Source organism: Sprattus sprattus (assembly GCF_963457725.1).
Source record: "Sprattus sprattus genome assembly, chromosome: 5".
Lineage (NCBI taxonomy): Eukaryota > Metazoa > Chordata > Actinopteri > Clupeiformes > Clupeidae > Sprattus > Sprattus sprattus.
In genome coordinates, this window is record NC_137924.1 from 20,815,921 (window position 1) to 20,832,966 (window position 17,046).

Sequence of the window (17,046 nt, forward strand, 5' to 3'; positions counted from 1 at the left end):
TTGCACAAATCCTTTACAGAGAAGTTTAAATAATCAATGGGAATAAACATGCCCTTACTGCCTACATGCTAAATATCTGTTATCAGGAGCGCCTGCAGCCGCAGGGGGCGCCAATTCGCCAATTCCCCACACAGTGATAAGATAGATAGTAGAAAACCACTTCGCGGCCCAGATTATTATTTATTTATTTACTTGGTCGTGCCGCCCTCCACGTGACTTGAAAAAGTGCCGCCCCGGGCCACCGCCCGGGTGGCCCGTGCCTAAAACCGCCACTGTGCGTCAGGGTTAACGGATCCCCATTCACTTTGAATGGGGTGACGTCATCCTTTGCCGAACTGAACGGAGCCACAATTCAGTTAGGCAAAGAATGACGACACCCCATTCAAAGTGAATGGGGATCCGTCGCCCTTAACGGCTCAACATATTCTAACGCGTACGTGTGAACGGTGTGTAAGTTTCAATTTAGAAAAGGATTACACGGCTGTTGCCCTGTTAAGTGTAATGTCAGAAGCAATAGCAGGGCAGTGCACACCTCAATGAAGGTGAATGTTATGGAGTATACTTTGACATGTCTACTTTCCAAATACAATAGCCCGAAGTTTCTAATTTGATTGTAAAATTCAACACATTGTTGGTAAACATATATATATGTACGCCTAATGGTGTTTGTGTGCATGTGCGTGCGTGTTTTGCGAGCGCACAATTATTTTTCGCAAAGGGGGTGGGGGGGTTTGACATGTCCAGGCCCAGGGGCCCATGGTTTCATCATCCATCCATGATCATCCTACTTGGATCACATGTATATACTTTGAAATGGCCTTAACCGATCCACACACATGGAGAAGACGCTTGGAAACACTCACACACACTCTCTCACACTCACACACACAAACATACACTCCCCTTTAGTTCATTTTTTTTAATAAATGCTGACCAATATTTGACACATTAGTTATAGGTATTTGACTTGTTTTATTAATGTAATGTTATGTTTAAACTAAAAGCATGTACACTTCCCCTACAGAACCAGCAGAGGATGACAGAGACACCAGTGCGTAGAAGAGGAAGAGTATAGACTGGTCAGTGCATAGAAGAGGAAGAGGATAGACTGGTTAGAGGATTTACCCTGTGGCTTTTTATGGAATATTGGGATCACTATTGGGTCAAGTAATGGCAGTACATTTATGTAGCTTTTACCTCTTGGAATTGAAAACAAAGTGAAGATGTATACTTCTTATATTGGACATTACGCTTTTGGTCTTGACTACAATAAAAAAGTACAACAATCAAATATGTCAACCCCAAGATTGTCAGCCCTTATGTGCTGTTGCCAAATTTTTAAATAATTTCTCCAGTCAAATGAACAATAATCACTTAATTGAAAGAAAACATTTAGACCATTTTAGTAAAGCTTTTTTATGCTACTGCACTGGAGCAAACACTTTTTTTTATCTTTATTGAAGGCGTGAATTAGTATATTCAAAATATCACACACAATAAAATAATATGATATGATAAAAAAAAAAACATTGTATTAGTTTATGGGAAAATATAAAATGTCATTAAATAGATACGAATACACAGCTAAAAATATAATTAATTAAATAAGATAAAATATAGAATCATAAAGTTTGATAATAAGAAAATAGGCCTTATATTTATGTTTTGTTTACAAAACAAAGCCAAGAAAGTTTTAAGGTTTGTCAAAGAAAAGAAAAATGGGTACCACTTTACAATAAGACTCCATTATAAATGGTTTATAAATAGGTTATTCATTAGGTTGTAAACCCTCTGTAAAAAATAAGTTAAAAATAAGCCCTTATAAATTAGTTATAAACACAGTTTTTATACGTCGATGCGGGCTCACTACTTGGGAAGATCCCCATCTTGGCAACCCACTGTCTATCCCTTAACTTGCTCTTCTAGCCTAATTGCACTGTCCCTTCCATTCTTGTATCTGTTACTAGAGATTAAACCCCAGGAGGGGGGCTAAAACTGATAACTAGATGATGATGTGTTTCACACTTTACAATAAGGCTCCGTTTTGCCAGTTATAAATGTTAGTAACTGATTAATAAAGGGTGATTTGTTGTGTAATGAGTAGTAAGCAGTAACTTGATCTTGGATGGATGGATACTTTATTAATCCAGAGGGAAATTTTAGGACATCGAGTAGCATCCAGACACATCATCCATTTTTTTCTCAATTTGAATTTGAATTACATGGGATGCACACTATGGTCTTATCTGGTTTTCCAGAGCTGATATAGAACAAAAGAAAATATATTTAATTGTAATTTCTTTGTTAGCTAGTGACGTGACGACAAAGGTCAGAAGGTCACAGCCCAGTGCGCCCACGGCAAATAGGGAGCTTAAGTTTTATATCTTGCCTATATGGGGGGGAGGGGGCTTCTTGTGTTTCCGTTCCGTTCTTTTGAACGTGTTCTCCCTATGTGGATGTGATTTGTGGATGTTGTGTCTGGATGCTACTGGATGTCCTAAAATGTCCCTCTAGATTAAAAAAAGTATCCATCCATCCAAGATCAAGTTACTGCCCCCCCCTAATTTTTAGTAACAAATACAAGAATGGAAGGGATTGTGCAATTAGGCTAGTAGAGCAAGTTAAGGGATAGACAGTGGGTTGCCGAGATGGGGATCTTCCCAAATAGTGAGCCTGCATCGACGTATAAAACTTTGTTTATAACTCATTTGTAAGGGCTTAGTAATGACTTACAAAGTGTTTACAACCTAATTAATAACCTATTTATAAACCATTTAGAATGGAGTCTTATTGTAAAATGGTACAGAAAAATGTGTTTATTTAAAAAAATGAATCCGTCTGGCACCTGTTTTAAGAGCAATTGTTTTGGTTTTCCTGGGTCTGATGACATCATATTTTGTATAGCCATTTACTTCTTCTCCATTAATATTAACAATGAATTTGAAGAAAAATTTTATATTAGCCAATGGTAGAGCTTTTTGGGGTGTACACACATAGTAAACAAATGACATATGCTGTCAACACGGACCTAAATTCTTCCCTAGGATTACACCATTTTTATCTCATGGTGAAAGTTGAGCTTCTTGATTGGCTGAAGAGTTTGTTCACGTTTCAGTAAATCAACGTGGTTTACAACGAGAAAAGTAGCATCTCACAAGTTTAAACGATGTGCCCCAGCCACCAATGGTTGTTCATTGTGAGCTTGCCTATTCTGATAGCTTCTCCTAGTGCAGGAAAGAGCAATCATAAATATTGTATTGCAGAGGTGTCATTTTAGTTCCCCGATGGGCTGAAAGATCTGGATAGTTAAACCTTCTTTTTGTTATAATATACTTTGCATTTTCTTCACATAAAGTTCATGTAGTTGTTTTTTTATATTAAAAACGTTTTATTCAAACCTTTTACAATACATTCTGGGTCGTTTTTAGTGACAAGAATCCATGATGCGCTTCATGCTCATGAACCTGGTGTTGCTGTATCCCTGGTCCCTGAAGCTTCTGTGCTCTCCAGGCCTCATGTACATCATTCTGCCTCTGAAGTGGGGCTGCTCATACATGAGCCAGTGGCCATCCATAACGTTGCAGGACTGGCAGTCAGACATACGATGGCGATCCATGATGGAGTCACAGTCATCCATCAGCTCCATACTCTGACCACCGAAGTTCTCCCTCTCGAAGACCTTCATTCTGAACTGTCCTCTGTGCTGTATTGGAGATAGTTCAAACTTAATAGTTGTAATACCTACAACAACCAGCTTAACATCATGTGGACAGAATAGACAAAATATTGATAAAGAAATTACCATTGGGATCATACGGCAGGACCTGATGTTGTCGAACATCATTCCCATGCTCTGCATGCGCTGCATGTCATTGTACTCGCCCCTCTTCATGAAGAACTGGTTGCCCATGAAGTTGGGACGCTCGTACATCATGAAGCAGCCGCTCTCCACCCTGCAGGACTGGCAGCGGTTGAGTTGGGAGGACATGTCGGAACAGTCGCTCATGCACTCATAGGAGCGCCCCTGGAAGTTCTTTTCCTCGTAAAAGACAATCTGAAATAATAATAATTATTATATTAATGAAATAATCCCAAAATATACATATACATTATTATTTTTTAATATATATATAAATTTACCTTGCCCATGGTGGTAGTTTTAAAGAATATCCCCCGATACTGAGCTGTTGGCACTGCACTACGTGGTTTAACCCTTACTTATATATGAGTCTGAACATAATATGTGGCCTCCTATTGTGTCTACAACCCTGACCCAGCAACACGGCATAGAGGCCTTTAGAGAACAGATGCTTTTGTCATAATTTCATGTACAGTTAATGGTCAACTAAATACTTTGAAGAATGGAATGTTCCTTTGAACAGGGCTTTCTGTAACTGTGAAAGGCAGCTGTAAATCACATGAAATAAATAGTGCCTTAAAAAGTCTTCACCAAGGTGTAAAGAAAACCTCAGACTGTTATTGATATGTAGAAAACTTGGAATGTGATACCGAAGCTCAAATGTTCAATGGAGCTGTACTGTATGCATGTGAGTTCAATGTAAAACTATATGCTAAAAAGTGTTTTCTCACTGCAGCAGTTACTTGTACCGTATTGCATGTCCTTTATGTTTATAGTCTAATTCTCTGGACCACTTTAATTTGGTAAAAGTAGAATTTTGGGTTGACTAGTCTGAATTTATAGGTAACATGATTGTAACACCGAACTTGCAACTGCTATTACACCACTATAGCGAATTTTAAGGATTTGTATTATATAGAATGGAATATATGTATTTGTCATTGCACAAGTGCAACGAAATTGAGGTGGCAGCTCTCAGACTTCAGTGCAATTGAAAAGTAAAAAACAAAAACAATACAAATATATACAATATAACTATACAGATTTACACTATTAATACTCAGCTTAAGTAAAAACAAGTAAGAAAACACAAGTCATATTACACAACAGAGAGACAAATACAGGTCCGTTTGTGCATTGTTGAGTGCATTGGATAGAAGCTGTTACTCAGCCTGTCTGTTTTTGCTTTGATGGTCCGAAAGCGCCTCCCTGAGGGCAACAGTTCAAATAGGTGGTAACTGTCTTTGTCTTGGAGGTGTTGAGGATAAAGGCTGAATTAGACTTATCCGTAAAACACGATTTTGGGCACATAGGAAAGCCTTCAGGTAGCTGGAACGCCTTCTCAGGTAGCTGAAACGCCCTCTCCGTGCTCTACAGAGCCCTCGGACAGCTCTCCATGTCCCCGCAAAAATGTAAACAGAATATCAACAAAAGAAAATAAAAAAGTGCGTTTTATAACATTTATGACTTTATTTGCATTTGATGCAGAAAATAAGTATTTGAACCCCTAACAAAACATGACTTAGTTCTTGGTGGAAAATCTCTCGTTGGCAAGCACAGACATCAGACATTTATTGTAGTTGGTCACCAGGTTTACACACATCTCACGAAGGATTTTGGTCCATTTCTCTTTGCAGATCCTCTCCAATTCCTTAAGGTTGCTTTTTCAATGGGAGGGAATAAGGTTGTTAAAGAGGGGGGTCGGGAAATCTGTTATCCCTGAGAGGCATCCGGTAAGAATGGGAAATAATGGAGACTTGGATTGTAGTTTGATTATAAGCACTTGTATTGTTTTCACACAAATAAATGGAATGGATTGTAGGTGAGTGTATGTTTGTATGTGTGTGTGATTGTGTGTGATAATGTGTGTGTGTGTGTGTGTAATTGTGGGTGTGTGTGTGATTGTGGGTGATAACGTGTGTGGTTCTGAAAGTAAAATACAAACAGAAATATACATTAATCCACAACCCTGTAATAACATTTAAATAATAAATGAAACAGGGAACTAACTAACTAAGGGCATGTACAATAAATAAAAGATTGCTCAAAAGTTAGCATAAATAAACTTCAACACTTGTATATTAGCAGTATTAGCAGATTATGCTAAGCTAGTTCACTAACAGTTCACCATCATGCTAACGTAATTAAATTACATTACTTGTAACAATTATGATCAAACTATAACTAAACTATAGCAATCACATAATAACAAGGTACTCACTTATAGATGGACGCACACAACTTAAACCATGTCTAACGTTAAATAATATACAGTACAATTGTTGTTCGAAGGAAACTGCCACTCCAACTATATCTGCCCTTAAGCAAACCTAAAAACAATACCGTTTGGAGTGCAGTCACATGACCAATGTAATGACCTTATATGGTCATAAACCAAAAACATGCTCTGCTGGGCAACTTAACGAATAGTTCCCATGGCCTTTTTAACAGAGGTTCAAGCCAAATATTCCACGTTACATGGCCCCATCCATAGTCCCTTCGATGCGGTGGAGTCATCCTGTACCCTTGGCAGAGAAACAGCCCCTAAGCATAATGTTTCCCCCTCCCTGCTGGACGGTGGGGATGTTGGTCATATTCAGCATTCGTTCCCCTCCAAACGCGGCAAGTCGAGTTGATGCCAAAGAGCTTGATTTTGGTTTCATCTGACCACATCCCATCTCACAATCCTCCATAGAATCATTTAACCATCAAGGGCAAACTTCGGACGGCCCTGTACATGTGCTTCCTTGAGCAGGGAGACCTTGCGAGTGCTGCAGTACTTCAAACCATTACAGCATACAGTAGTATGTTGCCAATGGCTTTCTTGGTGACTGTGGTCCCAGCTGCCTTGAGATCATTCACAAGCTCCCCCTGTGTAGTTCTGGGGTTATTCTGCACCTTTCGGATGATCACCGTTACCGCACAAGGGGATATCTCGCATGGAGCCCCAGACCTAGAGCGATTGACAGTTGTTTGGTTTTCTTCAATTTACGAATAATCGCACCAATATTTGTCTGCTTCTCACCAAGCTGCTTGCCGATAGTTTTGTAGCCCATTCCAGCCTTGTGCAGGTCTACAATCTTATCTTTGAAGTGCTCTGACAACTCTTTGGTCTAGCCCATGGTGGTGAGGTTGAAGGTGTGAAGTATGATTCTTTGGACAGGTTTCTTTTTTGCACGTCACCAGTTGAGATCAGGTCTAGCCTACCTTGTTAGGCCAAATGAGGACTAATCTGCTTGGGGGTTCAAATACTTATTTTCTGCATCAAATACAAATAAAAGTCATAAAGTCAAGAGCCGGTGCTGATGCTGAGAGCTGAGGAGAGATGGGCTCCTACTCTTACCCTCTGAGAGCGGTCTGTCAGGAAATGTTTGATCGATCAATTTTGTGACCAGTCTGCTTGGTATGATCGTGTTGAAAGCAGAGCTGAAGTCTATGAAGAGCAGCCTGGCGTAGTTCCCTCTCTGTTCCACGTGTGTAAGAGTGGTGTGGAGAGCCGTGGCAATAGCATCTTCTGTAGCCCTGTTTGCTCTGTATGCAAACTCAAAAGTGGGTGGCAGGCTTGTTTTGATGTGACTCCGGACCAGTTTCTCGAAACACTTCATTATAATAGGTGTCTGTGCCACTGGTCGGTAGTCGTTAGGGGTGCTGGCAGTTGTCTTTTTTGGTAGAGGAATGATTGTGGAGGACTTCAGGAAAGGTGGAATCAATTAATCATGAATATGTTAGTGAACACACCAGCCAGTTTGTCTGCACAGCCCCTCAGCACCCTCCCAGTCACACCGTCTGGGCCAGCAGCTTTTCTTGGGTTCACTGCCTGCAGAACACGCCATACCTCCTGTGCCTGCACTGTGAGGGTGTGGCTACAGGTGTCTAGTGGAAGTGGCGTGGTCGCATCCAGTGTATAAAGCTCAAAGCAGGTGAAGAAGCAGTTTAGTCCCTCATCCAGCGAGTCATCACCGCCGGCTGCAGTTAGGTTGCGGGACCTGTAGTTGGTGATGTGTTGGACCCCTTGCCACACCTTCCGTATGTTGTTGCTGCTGAAGTGGTACTCAATCCTCCTCTTGTATTCTGTCTTGGCCTCCCTGATTAGGGTTGGGTACCGAGAACCGGTACCAATACGGCACCGGTTCCATACAACCGATACCTACCCGGACCGAAATGCAACGCAGATTTCGGTGCTTCCTTTCGGTGCCTGAGCAGATTTTTTTTTTTTTTTTTTTTTTTTTTTAATTAAAATTTTTATAATTTAACAAAACTAGCGATAGCTAACGAGATGTAACGTTAGTGGCGTAGATCTTTCTGAGTACGATCTGTATACTTTTTTGTGTTGCTAACAGATTTCGTGGGGCACATATAAAACTGCTCCATCTCCCAATGTAGACTCTCGCCTGTGTAGCTCACGCTGCATTCCGTATGGGACTAGTGGAAACGAGATTTGTGTTGAGTAGTTGCCATGGTAATGGGTTGACTTGCGTGTGGTTTCGGTTTCAAGATAAGTGTGGTTGTTCTAAGCAGAAGTTGGATACGCTTTATTAAACGGAGAGCTACCGTCTCATCCAAAGATATTCCTTCTCAATGTGAGTTCTTAAGAGAGCACTCGGACGCTACAATAACATTGCAACAGTCTGACAGCGAAGAGCAGGCAGCCTTGCACAGAGCAAGCACAAACATAGAAAACTAATTAATATTTTTTTTTACTCTGAAGGCAAACATGCTCATATTTCTGCAAAAGTATTACTGAAGTGTGAAGTGTGTGTACAGAGTGTGTTATGTATTTATTTATATTTATTTAAGTATACTGTAAACAGTTGTTATAAGTTAATATATTGTTCATAGTTGAAGTTAAAAGGTTTGAAGCCAAGTGTTTTGTATTTATTTTTATTTATAGTATACCTTAAACAGTTAATATATTGTTAAATTTGAAGAAAACTATTTGCCTTGGCAATAAATAAGCCTAATGTCTTTAATTAAAAAAAAAAAAAAAGTATCGGTTCTGGCACCGTTTAGGCACCGGTATCGTTTTAAAAGTATCGGTTATGTACCGGTATCGGAAAAAACCCAAACGATACCCATCCCTAAAAATAATGTGCTTTTTAAGTGTTGAAAAATCATGATCCCCCTATTCCTCAAAGTGGTTGGGTATGATGTTTCCAAAGGGCGGGGCGAGCACCGTGTTTTAGTCAATCGGCCCATTAATACACGGTCAGGTTGTGAGATTGTTTCTTCCTCTCTCCACCTCCCGCTATGATACACGATATGTAAAGATATTTACCTCATTCTCGAGCAAAGTTTTTCTAAACTCCATTTACGAAGTTTCAATCGATAATCACAAGTATTCATAAGTTTATTAATGGATTGACATGACAACGTGAACGTTTGCCATAACACACGCAGGTAATTAACACCCTTACGATAGCTAGCTAGACAGTTAGGACACGGTCCTGTCAGGGGCAGGTTAATGCTTGTTAATAAACGTAGGTCTACATGTCAGTGCCTCTCCAGATTAGTTAAATTAACTGAAAGTAAATTAATGTCCTTTTTTCGTGGGGTCAATAAACAATACTGGTATTGGTGGCATCAGGTGAGAGTGGTACAGTGGATAGAGAGGTCGTAAGTTACTGAGAAGGTTGCTAGTTCAATTCCCAGTCAAAACGTCCTGAAGCCTTTTTAGAACTAACTTTGAGCATCAAGTTCTATTGCACTTTGGACATTATTGGTCTGTGAGTAGATATTTCGCATTAGTTCATTTAATGCCATTTAGATCATTCAAAAATCACTTTGAATTTCTGTTTGAAAATGTGATACGATAATTCGGTATTAAGCAGTTTATGCTAGCTCTCGTGAAAGCAATTTTTTCATGTCCCCCCCCCCCCCCCCCCCCCCCCGGAATTACTCTCTGAAATGTTACCATGTATTGTCCACCCCTACAATGAAACGGGATGTCCGCCCCTGGGTGCGGGAGTCCGTTGTCGGTTGGCCATCCTTCAAGACTGAACCGCGTTTCTCAGGAGCATATCCAGGGCTCCCTTCCAAATGCGGCGACAATGGTGGATTAACCTCACAGCAACAGAACTGTAATTCCTTATAAAACGTCTATAAAAATTAGCAAAGCCCAGAAAGCGATGTAATTGCTTGCAACTAGACGGAGTAGCTCATTCTGTCACTGCACTGACCTTAGTAGGATCCATCTCAATGTTATCCTTTGAGACAATGAACCCCAGGAAAGAGACGGAGGGGACATCAAACTCGCATTTCTCTGCTTTTACAAAAAGCTGATTGGCGAGGAGGCGTTGAAGAACTTGCCGGACGTGCTGAACGTGTGTCGTCTCATCCTGTGAGAAAAAAAAGAATGTTATCCAGGTAGACAGGAGGACATCATTGATCAGAGCCTGGAAAACAGCTGGGGCATTGGTCAAACCGAAAGGTATCGCAAGGTACTCATAGTGACCACTAGGAGTGTTAAAGGCAGTCTTCCATTTGTCCCCCCCCCCATCCTCACGAGATGATAAGTGTTTCTTAGATCTAGCTTGGTGTTCCCCAACAATTCAGAGGACATCAGAGGGAGGAGATACCTGTTCTTGTTGGTGATGCCGTTCAAAAGAACGCGTTCATTGAACACGTTTATTTTTATGAGAACGATGACCTGAACGTAACTTAATAAGAAATAATGAATTTCAACGGTGAACACGTTCATATTATCTGGGTCCGGTGCAACTGAGATTTAGCTAAAACGTCAGTACCTGTTAAAAAGGCCATAGTAATTATTTGTTAAGTTGCCAGGACAGAGCATGTTTCGGTAAATGACCATATTTGGTAACTGTGTTGGTCATGTGATAGTCTTTTGATTTCTCTTCACGACTTATTTAGATGGAGTGGCAGTTAACTTCGGGAATATTTTCACATAATTGAATGTTGCACTTTGTTGAAGTTGTGTGTGTCCGTACATGTAGCACATTTGTAAGTTTGACTTTGTAGCCTGCCTTGTCTTTGAGTTTTTTTTATAGTTTAGCTTGCTCATAATTGTTAAGAGCACTGTCACTTAATTGATCTAGCACGATGGTACTGTTCGTGAACTCGCTTAGCATAAACTGCTAATGTATAAATACGAGTGTTACAGGGTGCACCTTTGCTAACTTTTAAGCGGTCTTTCATTTAGTGTACATGCTCTTGTATATCTTAGATTAAGCCAGTCACATATCATTGCTTATGGAGTTGCATTCCGTTAGTTCCCTTTAGAATTCATTATTTAAATGGAACAACAGGGCTGGGTATCTGATAACGTTTCCGACAGTAAAAATCTTACCTTTTTGTGCAAAATATGTCCTCCTGGAAAATTAGCACTTATTAAAATAAAAATGAAAATGAACTGAACTGAACTATGAACGAGTTCAGAATTTAATTGGTGAACTATGAAAGTGAACAGGGGCGTCGCCAGGCCTATATTGCTGGGGCACGTGCCCCAGTATAAGTCGCCAGTGCCCCAGTAACTCCAGTGTCAAATGTACCTGCAGTAGCGCCGTTCTCATTACGGAACCGGCAGGAATCATCAAGGCATCTCCATGAGCCTGCTACTTACAAGCCAATCAAAAAAAGAAATGGGCTACACAATAGCTAATCAGAAAATAGTACTACTGTATCTGGGGAAGATCTAACGCAAAAACCAATGAAAAAAGCACAATTATTCTGGAATTGGTCACGTCATTCCTTCGAAAGTTTCTTTGTTCAAGTTCATCTCTCCCCGTTTCGCAGTTCTTACTTTCTGAGGAAGAGGTCAGTGGTGGAAGAAGTACTACAGTTTCTTACTTAAGTAAAAGTACAAGTAAACAGGCAAATGAAAGTAAAAGTAAAAGTAAAAGTACTACATCAACAATCCTACTTAAGTAAAAAGTAAAAAGTACTCACTTTTAAATTTACTTTTAAAGTAAAAGTAAAAGTACTCACGCAATGGGTTGTCTCAATGTCTAGGCTGTCCCATTTTGATAAAGAAATAGCGACTGGTAATAAATGCCTCTACAGATGTCACTACTAGTAATAATTATAAGCAACAACATTTGTTAATTGGAAAGGTTGGTGTACTTATTGGGCCTATTGTCTGTAATACTGTTCACACTCTATCTTACAATTCTGCAGATGACAAGTTATCTACCGGGGATTATTTGCAAAGTTAATACCATTAAGCCAAACCAATAAAAATATCTTTTAATCTTTTATTTAATTGTAAACGTGTAAAAAATGGAAATATGAAACATGAAAAACAAATGGAGTTGTTAAACTGGTCAATGCAGAGTTTTATGCTCTATTGATTGCAGAAAAGAAAAAGAAAAACATATTGAGTAACCCAAGACTAGGCATTGCATGCCAGGCAATAACCAGTCAATACAAAAGGCAAATCTTCACGTTAGCTTGACATTGCTAAACTACCAGCTTTATCTTACCACTACGTTAAATAAATAATCAAGGTACAATCGTGTTATTTTGATGCTATTGCTGTATGTCAACATGTATTTTTGCTAGATAACAGTATAAAATCATGTCAGTAACCGCATACGATATGCAAAAGTCATTAACTTAGCATAGCAAGAACTCTGCATAATTTGACCTGTTTCTCCAAATTTGAAGGCGATTTTTTTTAGGTAGACAAGAAACGCACTGAAACCTCCACGGGTTATTCTTGGGGCCTCTGAACTTGAACATGTCCTCAGATGAGGCTGACTCTGAATCCATGCTGAAAAGTTGTTTGTTAGTCAGGCTGTTTGTCGAATGTTTAAGCAAAACAGGCAAGGCTACCGTAGTGCTGCTGCTGCTGCCAAATACACACTCTGCTGTCATTGGAGCTGATAGAGCCACCTGATTGGCTGAAACGTCCTAAAGCAACGCAATCCATATTTTTGTGTAGGCAACATTTTGGCAAAACTCTGTTCATAAAATGTAACGAATAACGACACATATTGTAGAAATGTAGCGGAGTAAAAGTATAGATAATAGCTGCAAAATGTTACGAAGTAAAAGTAAAAAGTATACACTATTATTTTTACTTAAGTAAAGTACAGATACGTAAAAATGTAACGAAGTAAAAATACTTCGTTACATTCCACCACTGGAAGAGGTATGATATGCTCTCTATTTTCAAAATCTAATAACTATCCCCTTTACAAATTGACATCCACCACTATTCAAAGTTCTGTCCTGATTGTTCTTATAATACTGCTCATTTTAATATGATTATTATGGTGGTGACTTGTAGTATTATCATATATTAATATGATAGTGTCGCATGGTATAAAATAAGCCTGTGGCTATTTAGCTTGGGGTATGCTCATTGCAAATGTGCACATATGCACATTTTAATATGATTATTATGGTGGTGAGTTGTTCTTATATTGCATATTGATATGATAGTGTCGCATGGTAAAATACACCTGTGGTTCTGTCCGTTATTAGCATGCTAGGTCTCGCTAGCATGTAGTATGCGTTAAGGTTAGCTAGGCTAGCAAGCTGCCTGTATGGCACTCTTACCCATGCTCTTACCCGTCTTCAAAACTTGAGAGCCCAGGCAGTAACCGTTAATAGCATGCTAGGTCTCGCTAGCATGTATGCTGTAAGGTTAGCTAGGCAGAAGAAATAGAAAAAGAAGAAGAAGCTGCCTGTTTAGCATTATTAGTAACCTGTCTTTCAGATTCGAGAGCCCTGTAAATGTATAAGCATTTGTTTTGTGAAGCTGTCCTGTGATTAAACATTAGCCCTCTGCACAACTATTCAGATGGACATTAGGAAATTCTTTGAAAACAGGCAGAGGGAGAGGAGCAAGGAAAAATGAGGAGGTCGAGGGAGGTAGGCAATTATAATTGCCCACATTTACGTTAACATTAACTTTTCTAATGTAATGGCCTACAATTGAAAGTATGCTGTGCTGTTTTTGATCAGTTGATTAATGGCGAAACAAGTTTGCTGCATTTGAAGAGGTAACCTACAGTATCACCTATATCACTAGACTTGTGTAGGCTTAAGTATATTAGCGATAAGCTACAAAGAACCAGGATGACTACAGTATATGACCAAACAGTAAATTCAATTGTTTTATCTTTTTCAAATTACGACCTGTAATTACGACTATCTGACTGATTTGCCATGGAGGGAAGTACATTTATATTTTGCCTATTCAGTTTTGTCTATACTGAAAAAGGTAAACTTTAAGTTAAGTAGGAAAGACTATAAAATTCATGCAGTGAGTTTACTTAGGCCTTTGTGTTTGAATGTTGCTGGCTAGTGGCTGCTAGAGAGAATGAGGGGCAGAGTGCTGGAGCAGGAGGAGAAGAAGGAGGGGAGGAGGGGGAGGAGGAGGAGAAGAGAGGGAAGAAGGAGCACAGGCTGGGCAGTCCAGGGCCAGGCAGGGGGGGGGAGGAGGAGAGAGACATGGGGGCTAGACGTAAAACTAATCAGAATATGGAGAAGGAGATCTGTGACCTAGGGGAGATATGTGATGGTCCAAATCAGGTCAAATTGGCCCAATACCCACAGCACTGGTTCAGGTTGAAAAAAACGATCTTTTAATTCCAGCTGGTTTGTCAATTTTCCTCTGTTGGAGTACTCTGTGGCAAAAGATGCAGCTTTGTGTGTGTGTGTGTTTAAATAAATATCATCAAACAGTACTCATGAAACTATCTTTGTATTTTATCTTTACCTGTGCTATAATATAGTGTATGACGGTGACAATAATGATTTTGAAGCTTGTGCATACCCTTCTGTAATCTGTAGCCGTCTATTTCATAGTTTCATATTGTGCGCACATTATAAATAAATAAATAAAATAATGTTGGGGCCTGTGCCCCAGTAAAGCTCTAAGTCTAGCAACGCCCCTGAACGTGAAGGATTCATATTTACTTGTATGAACTAAACTTTGTACTAGTTCATGAGAGGTGTGAACATGCACAACACTGCTGGCGTTACTGTCCTCCGCAGTTAAGTGAAGACTGTCTACTGGCCAATGGGAGGGAACTGGAAAGAACAAATGTTGATTGAAGAATTTATATATGTATGAGCTGATAGTTGGTATTCTTGTCTTTTGTGTAAAGTGTGTGTATCTGGTAGGAAAACAACAGGCAGTATGTAGCTTTAAAAAGACTCCTTTGTAAAAAGGGAAACATTTTATTGTAGTCATCATTGTACCGATTGCTTGACCAAGAACGTTTTACAAGAACATTTACATCATATCAGTGATACGTCTCATGCTCATGTATTTTGTGTTGTTGAATCCCATGTTCCTGAAGCTTTTGTACTCTCCAGGCCTCATGTACATCATTTTGCCTCTGAAGTGGGGCTGCTCATACATGAGCCAGTGGCCATCCATAACGTTGCAGGACATGCAATCAGACATACGGTAGCGATCCATGATGGAGTCACAGTCATCATTCAGCTCGTTCATCTGACCGCCGAAGTTCTCCTTCTCGTAGATCTTCATTCTGTACTGTCCTCCGTGCTGTAGACATAAGATGCCATAAAAGATGAGTTCTCTACATAAAATTCTCATAATAATAATAATAATACTTATAATTCTGAATTTATTTACCATGGGGATACTGCGGCAGGATCTAATACAGTCATTCCAACTCAGCATATTCATGTCGGAATACTCGCCCCTCCTCATGAAGAACTGGTTGCCAATGAAGTTGGGACGGTCGTAGACCATGAAGCAGCCGCTATCCACCTTGCAGGAGTGGCAGCGGCTAAGGTGGGAGTGCATATCAGAACAGTCTCCCATGCACTCATAAGAGCGCCCCTGGAAGTTCTTGTCCTCGTAGAAGATGATCTGTAAAAAAAATGGAAAATTGTATGTACATTTTCCTTGGTAAGTAAGGCATCGTTTTCTCTAGAACTAACCTAATATCATTATTAATAATTTATAATTAAAATTAGAACTTTTTCATTTTGGGTCGTTCAAGTGGTGTAGAGGAGTGTTAGTGTTGCCCTTGTGTGTGACATACCCTGCCAATGTGTGTTAGTGTTGTCCTTGTGTGTGACATACCTTGCCAATGTGGGTTAGTGTTGCCATTGTGTGTGACATACCCTGCCCATGTGCTGGGTGTCGTCCTTGTGTGTGACATTACCCTGCCCATGTGTGTAGGCGTTGCCCTTGTGTGTGACATACCCTGCCCATGTGTATAAGTGTTGCCCTTGTGTGTGACATACCCTGCCCATGTTGATGGTGGAGATGTCTGATGGAGTTTTAGAACTAAGCGTTCACGACTGATGCACAGACATCCTGGTGGTTTATCTCTTACTTTTATACCAAACCAACGTAAAGAATATGTTGTCTATTGTATATAAAACCCTGACAAAGCAACCACACATTGAGGCCTGCCTTGCAGGGACAGCTCCAAAAGGTTTGTTATTTTTCACTGTGTGCATTTCTATAGCATGTGTGTTAGTATTGTTTCCACATGAAGTAGAAAGAAGTTTCTACACACATCACTACAAAACAAATCACCTCACTTTTCACCATACATGATATTACATTTCAGGGTTAGGTGTAAGTATAGGGTGTGGGTAATGGGTGCATGTGTTTTGCGTATTTGTGCACTGGCCTAGAGGTCAATATGGGTGATGCGTGCAGTGGTAGTGTCTATATGTGGGAGAGTGGGAAGGGGGTAGAGGGCGAAGGGCTGGGCTGGGGTGGGCTGGGGTGGGGGGAGAAGGGGGAAACAAATATATATTAAATAGTGCTGTCAGTTTAACGCGTTATTAACGGCGTTAACGCGAACCCATTTTAACGCCGTTAATTTTTTTATTGCGCGATTAACGCGATGTAAAAAAAAAAAAATTTTTTTTTTTTTAGATTAACGTTATTTTGCCCTCCCAAACTTTGTAGTAGGCTAACGTCACGTTTCAGTGAATGATGAGCGCGATACAGCGAAATGGATGATAAAAAGCTTCTGAATAGAAAGTTTACCTTTAAAAGTTGTGTTGTGCAAAAGAAGCGAGCTTCACTGTTGTCTGGAAATGTCAACAGGCAGCTGGCAGCAAAAAATATTAAGCCATGGTTTAACTGCACTATAGGCTGAGTCCATGTTTATCTTATATGTGCACTTTATAATTTTATTTTGTACCGCCCTGTTTGGCAATGTTGTTTTTCAATAAAATAAAACATTGCTTAAAGCAAGCCAATCCACTTTTCCATGTTGATAACA

The 17,046-nt window shown here is 39.9% G+C and overlaps 1 protein-coding gene and 1 pseudogene across 2 annotated transcripts in view; both read right to left on the reverse strand.

The window, feature by feature from the left end:
- Positions 1 to 3,424: 3,424 nt before the first annotated feature.
- The window catches only part of LOC308365203 (gamma-crystallin M1-like), a gene marked incomplete at its 3' end in the record, with an annotated part of 50,548 nt that continues 36,926 nt past the window's right edge, over positions 3,425 to 17,046 (reverse strand). The window contains exons 2-3 of the mRNA XM_080838558.1: positions 3,803 to 4,054; positions 3,425 to 3,703 (exon numbers count right to left, since the gene is read on the reverse strand). Of these exons, the coding sequence (XP_080694684.1) occupies positions 3,425 to 3,703; positions 3,803 to 4,054 (531 nt within the window). The remainder of the gene's footprint in view (positions 3,704 to 3,802; positions 4,055 to 17,046) is intronic.
- Positions 15,063 to 15,699, reverse strand: LOC308365185 (gamma-crystallin M3-like; annotated as a pseudogene). The gene is made up of 2 exons: positions 15,429 to 15,699; positions 15,063 to 15,338 (listed from the first exon to the last, which is right to left on the reverse strand). The product of its transcript is annotated as a gamma-crystallin M3-like (transcript).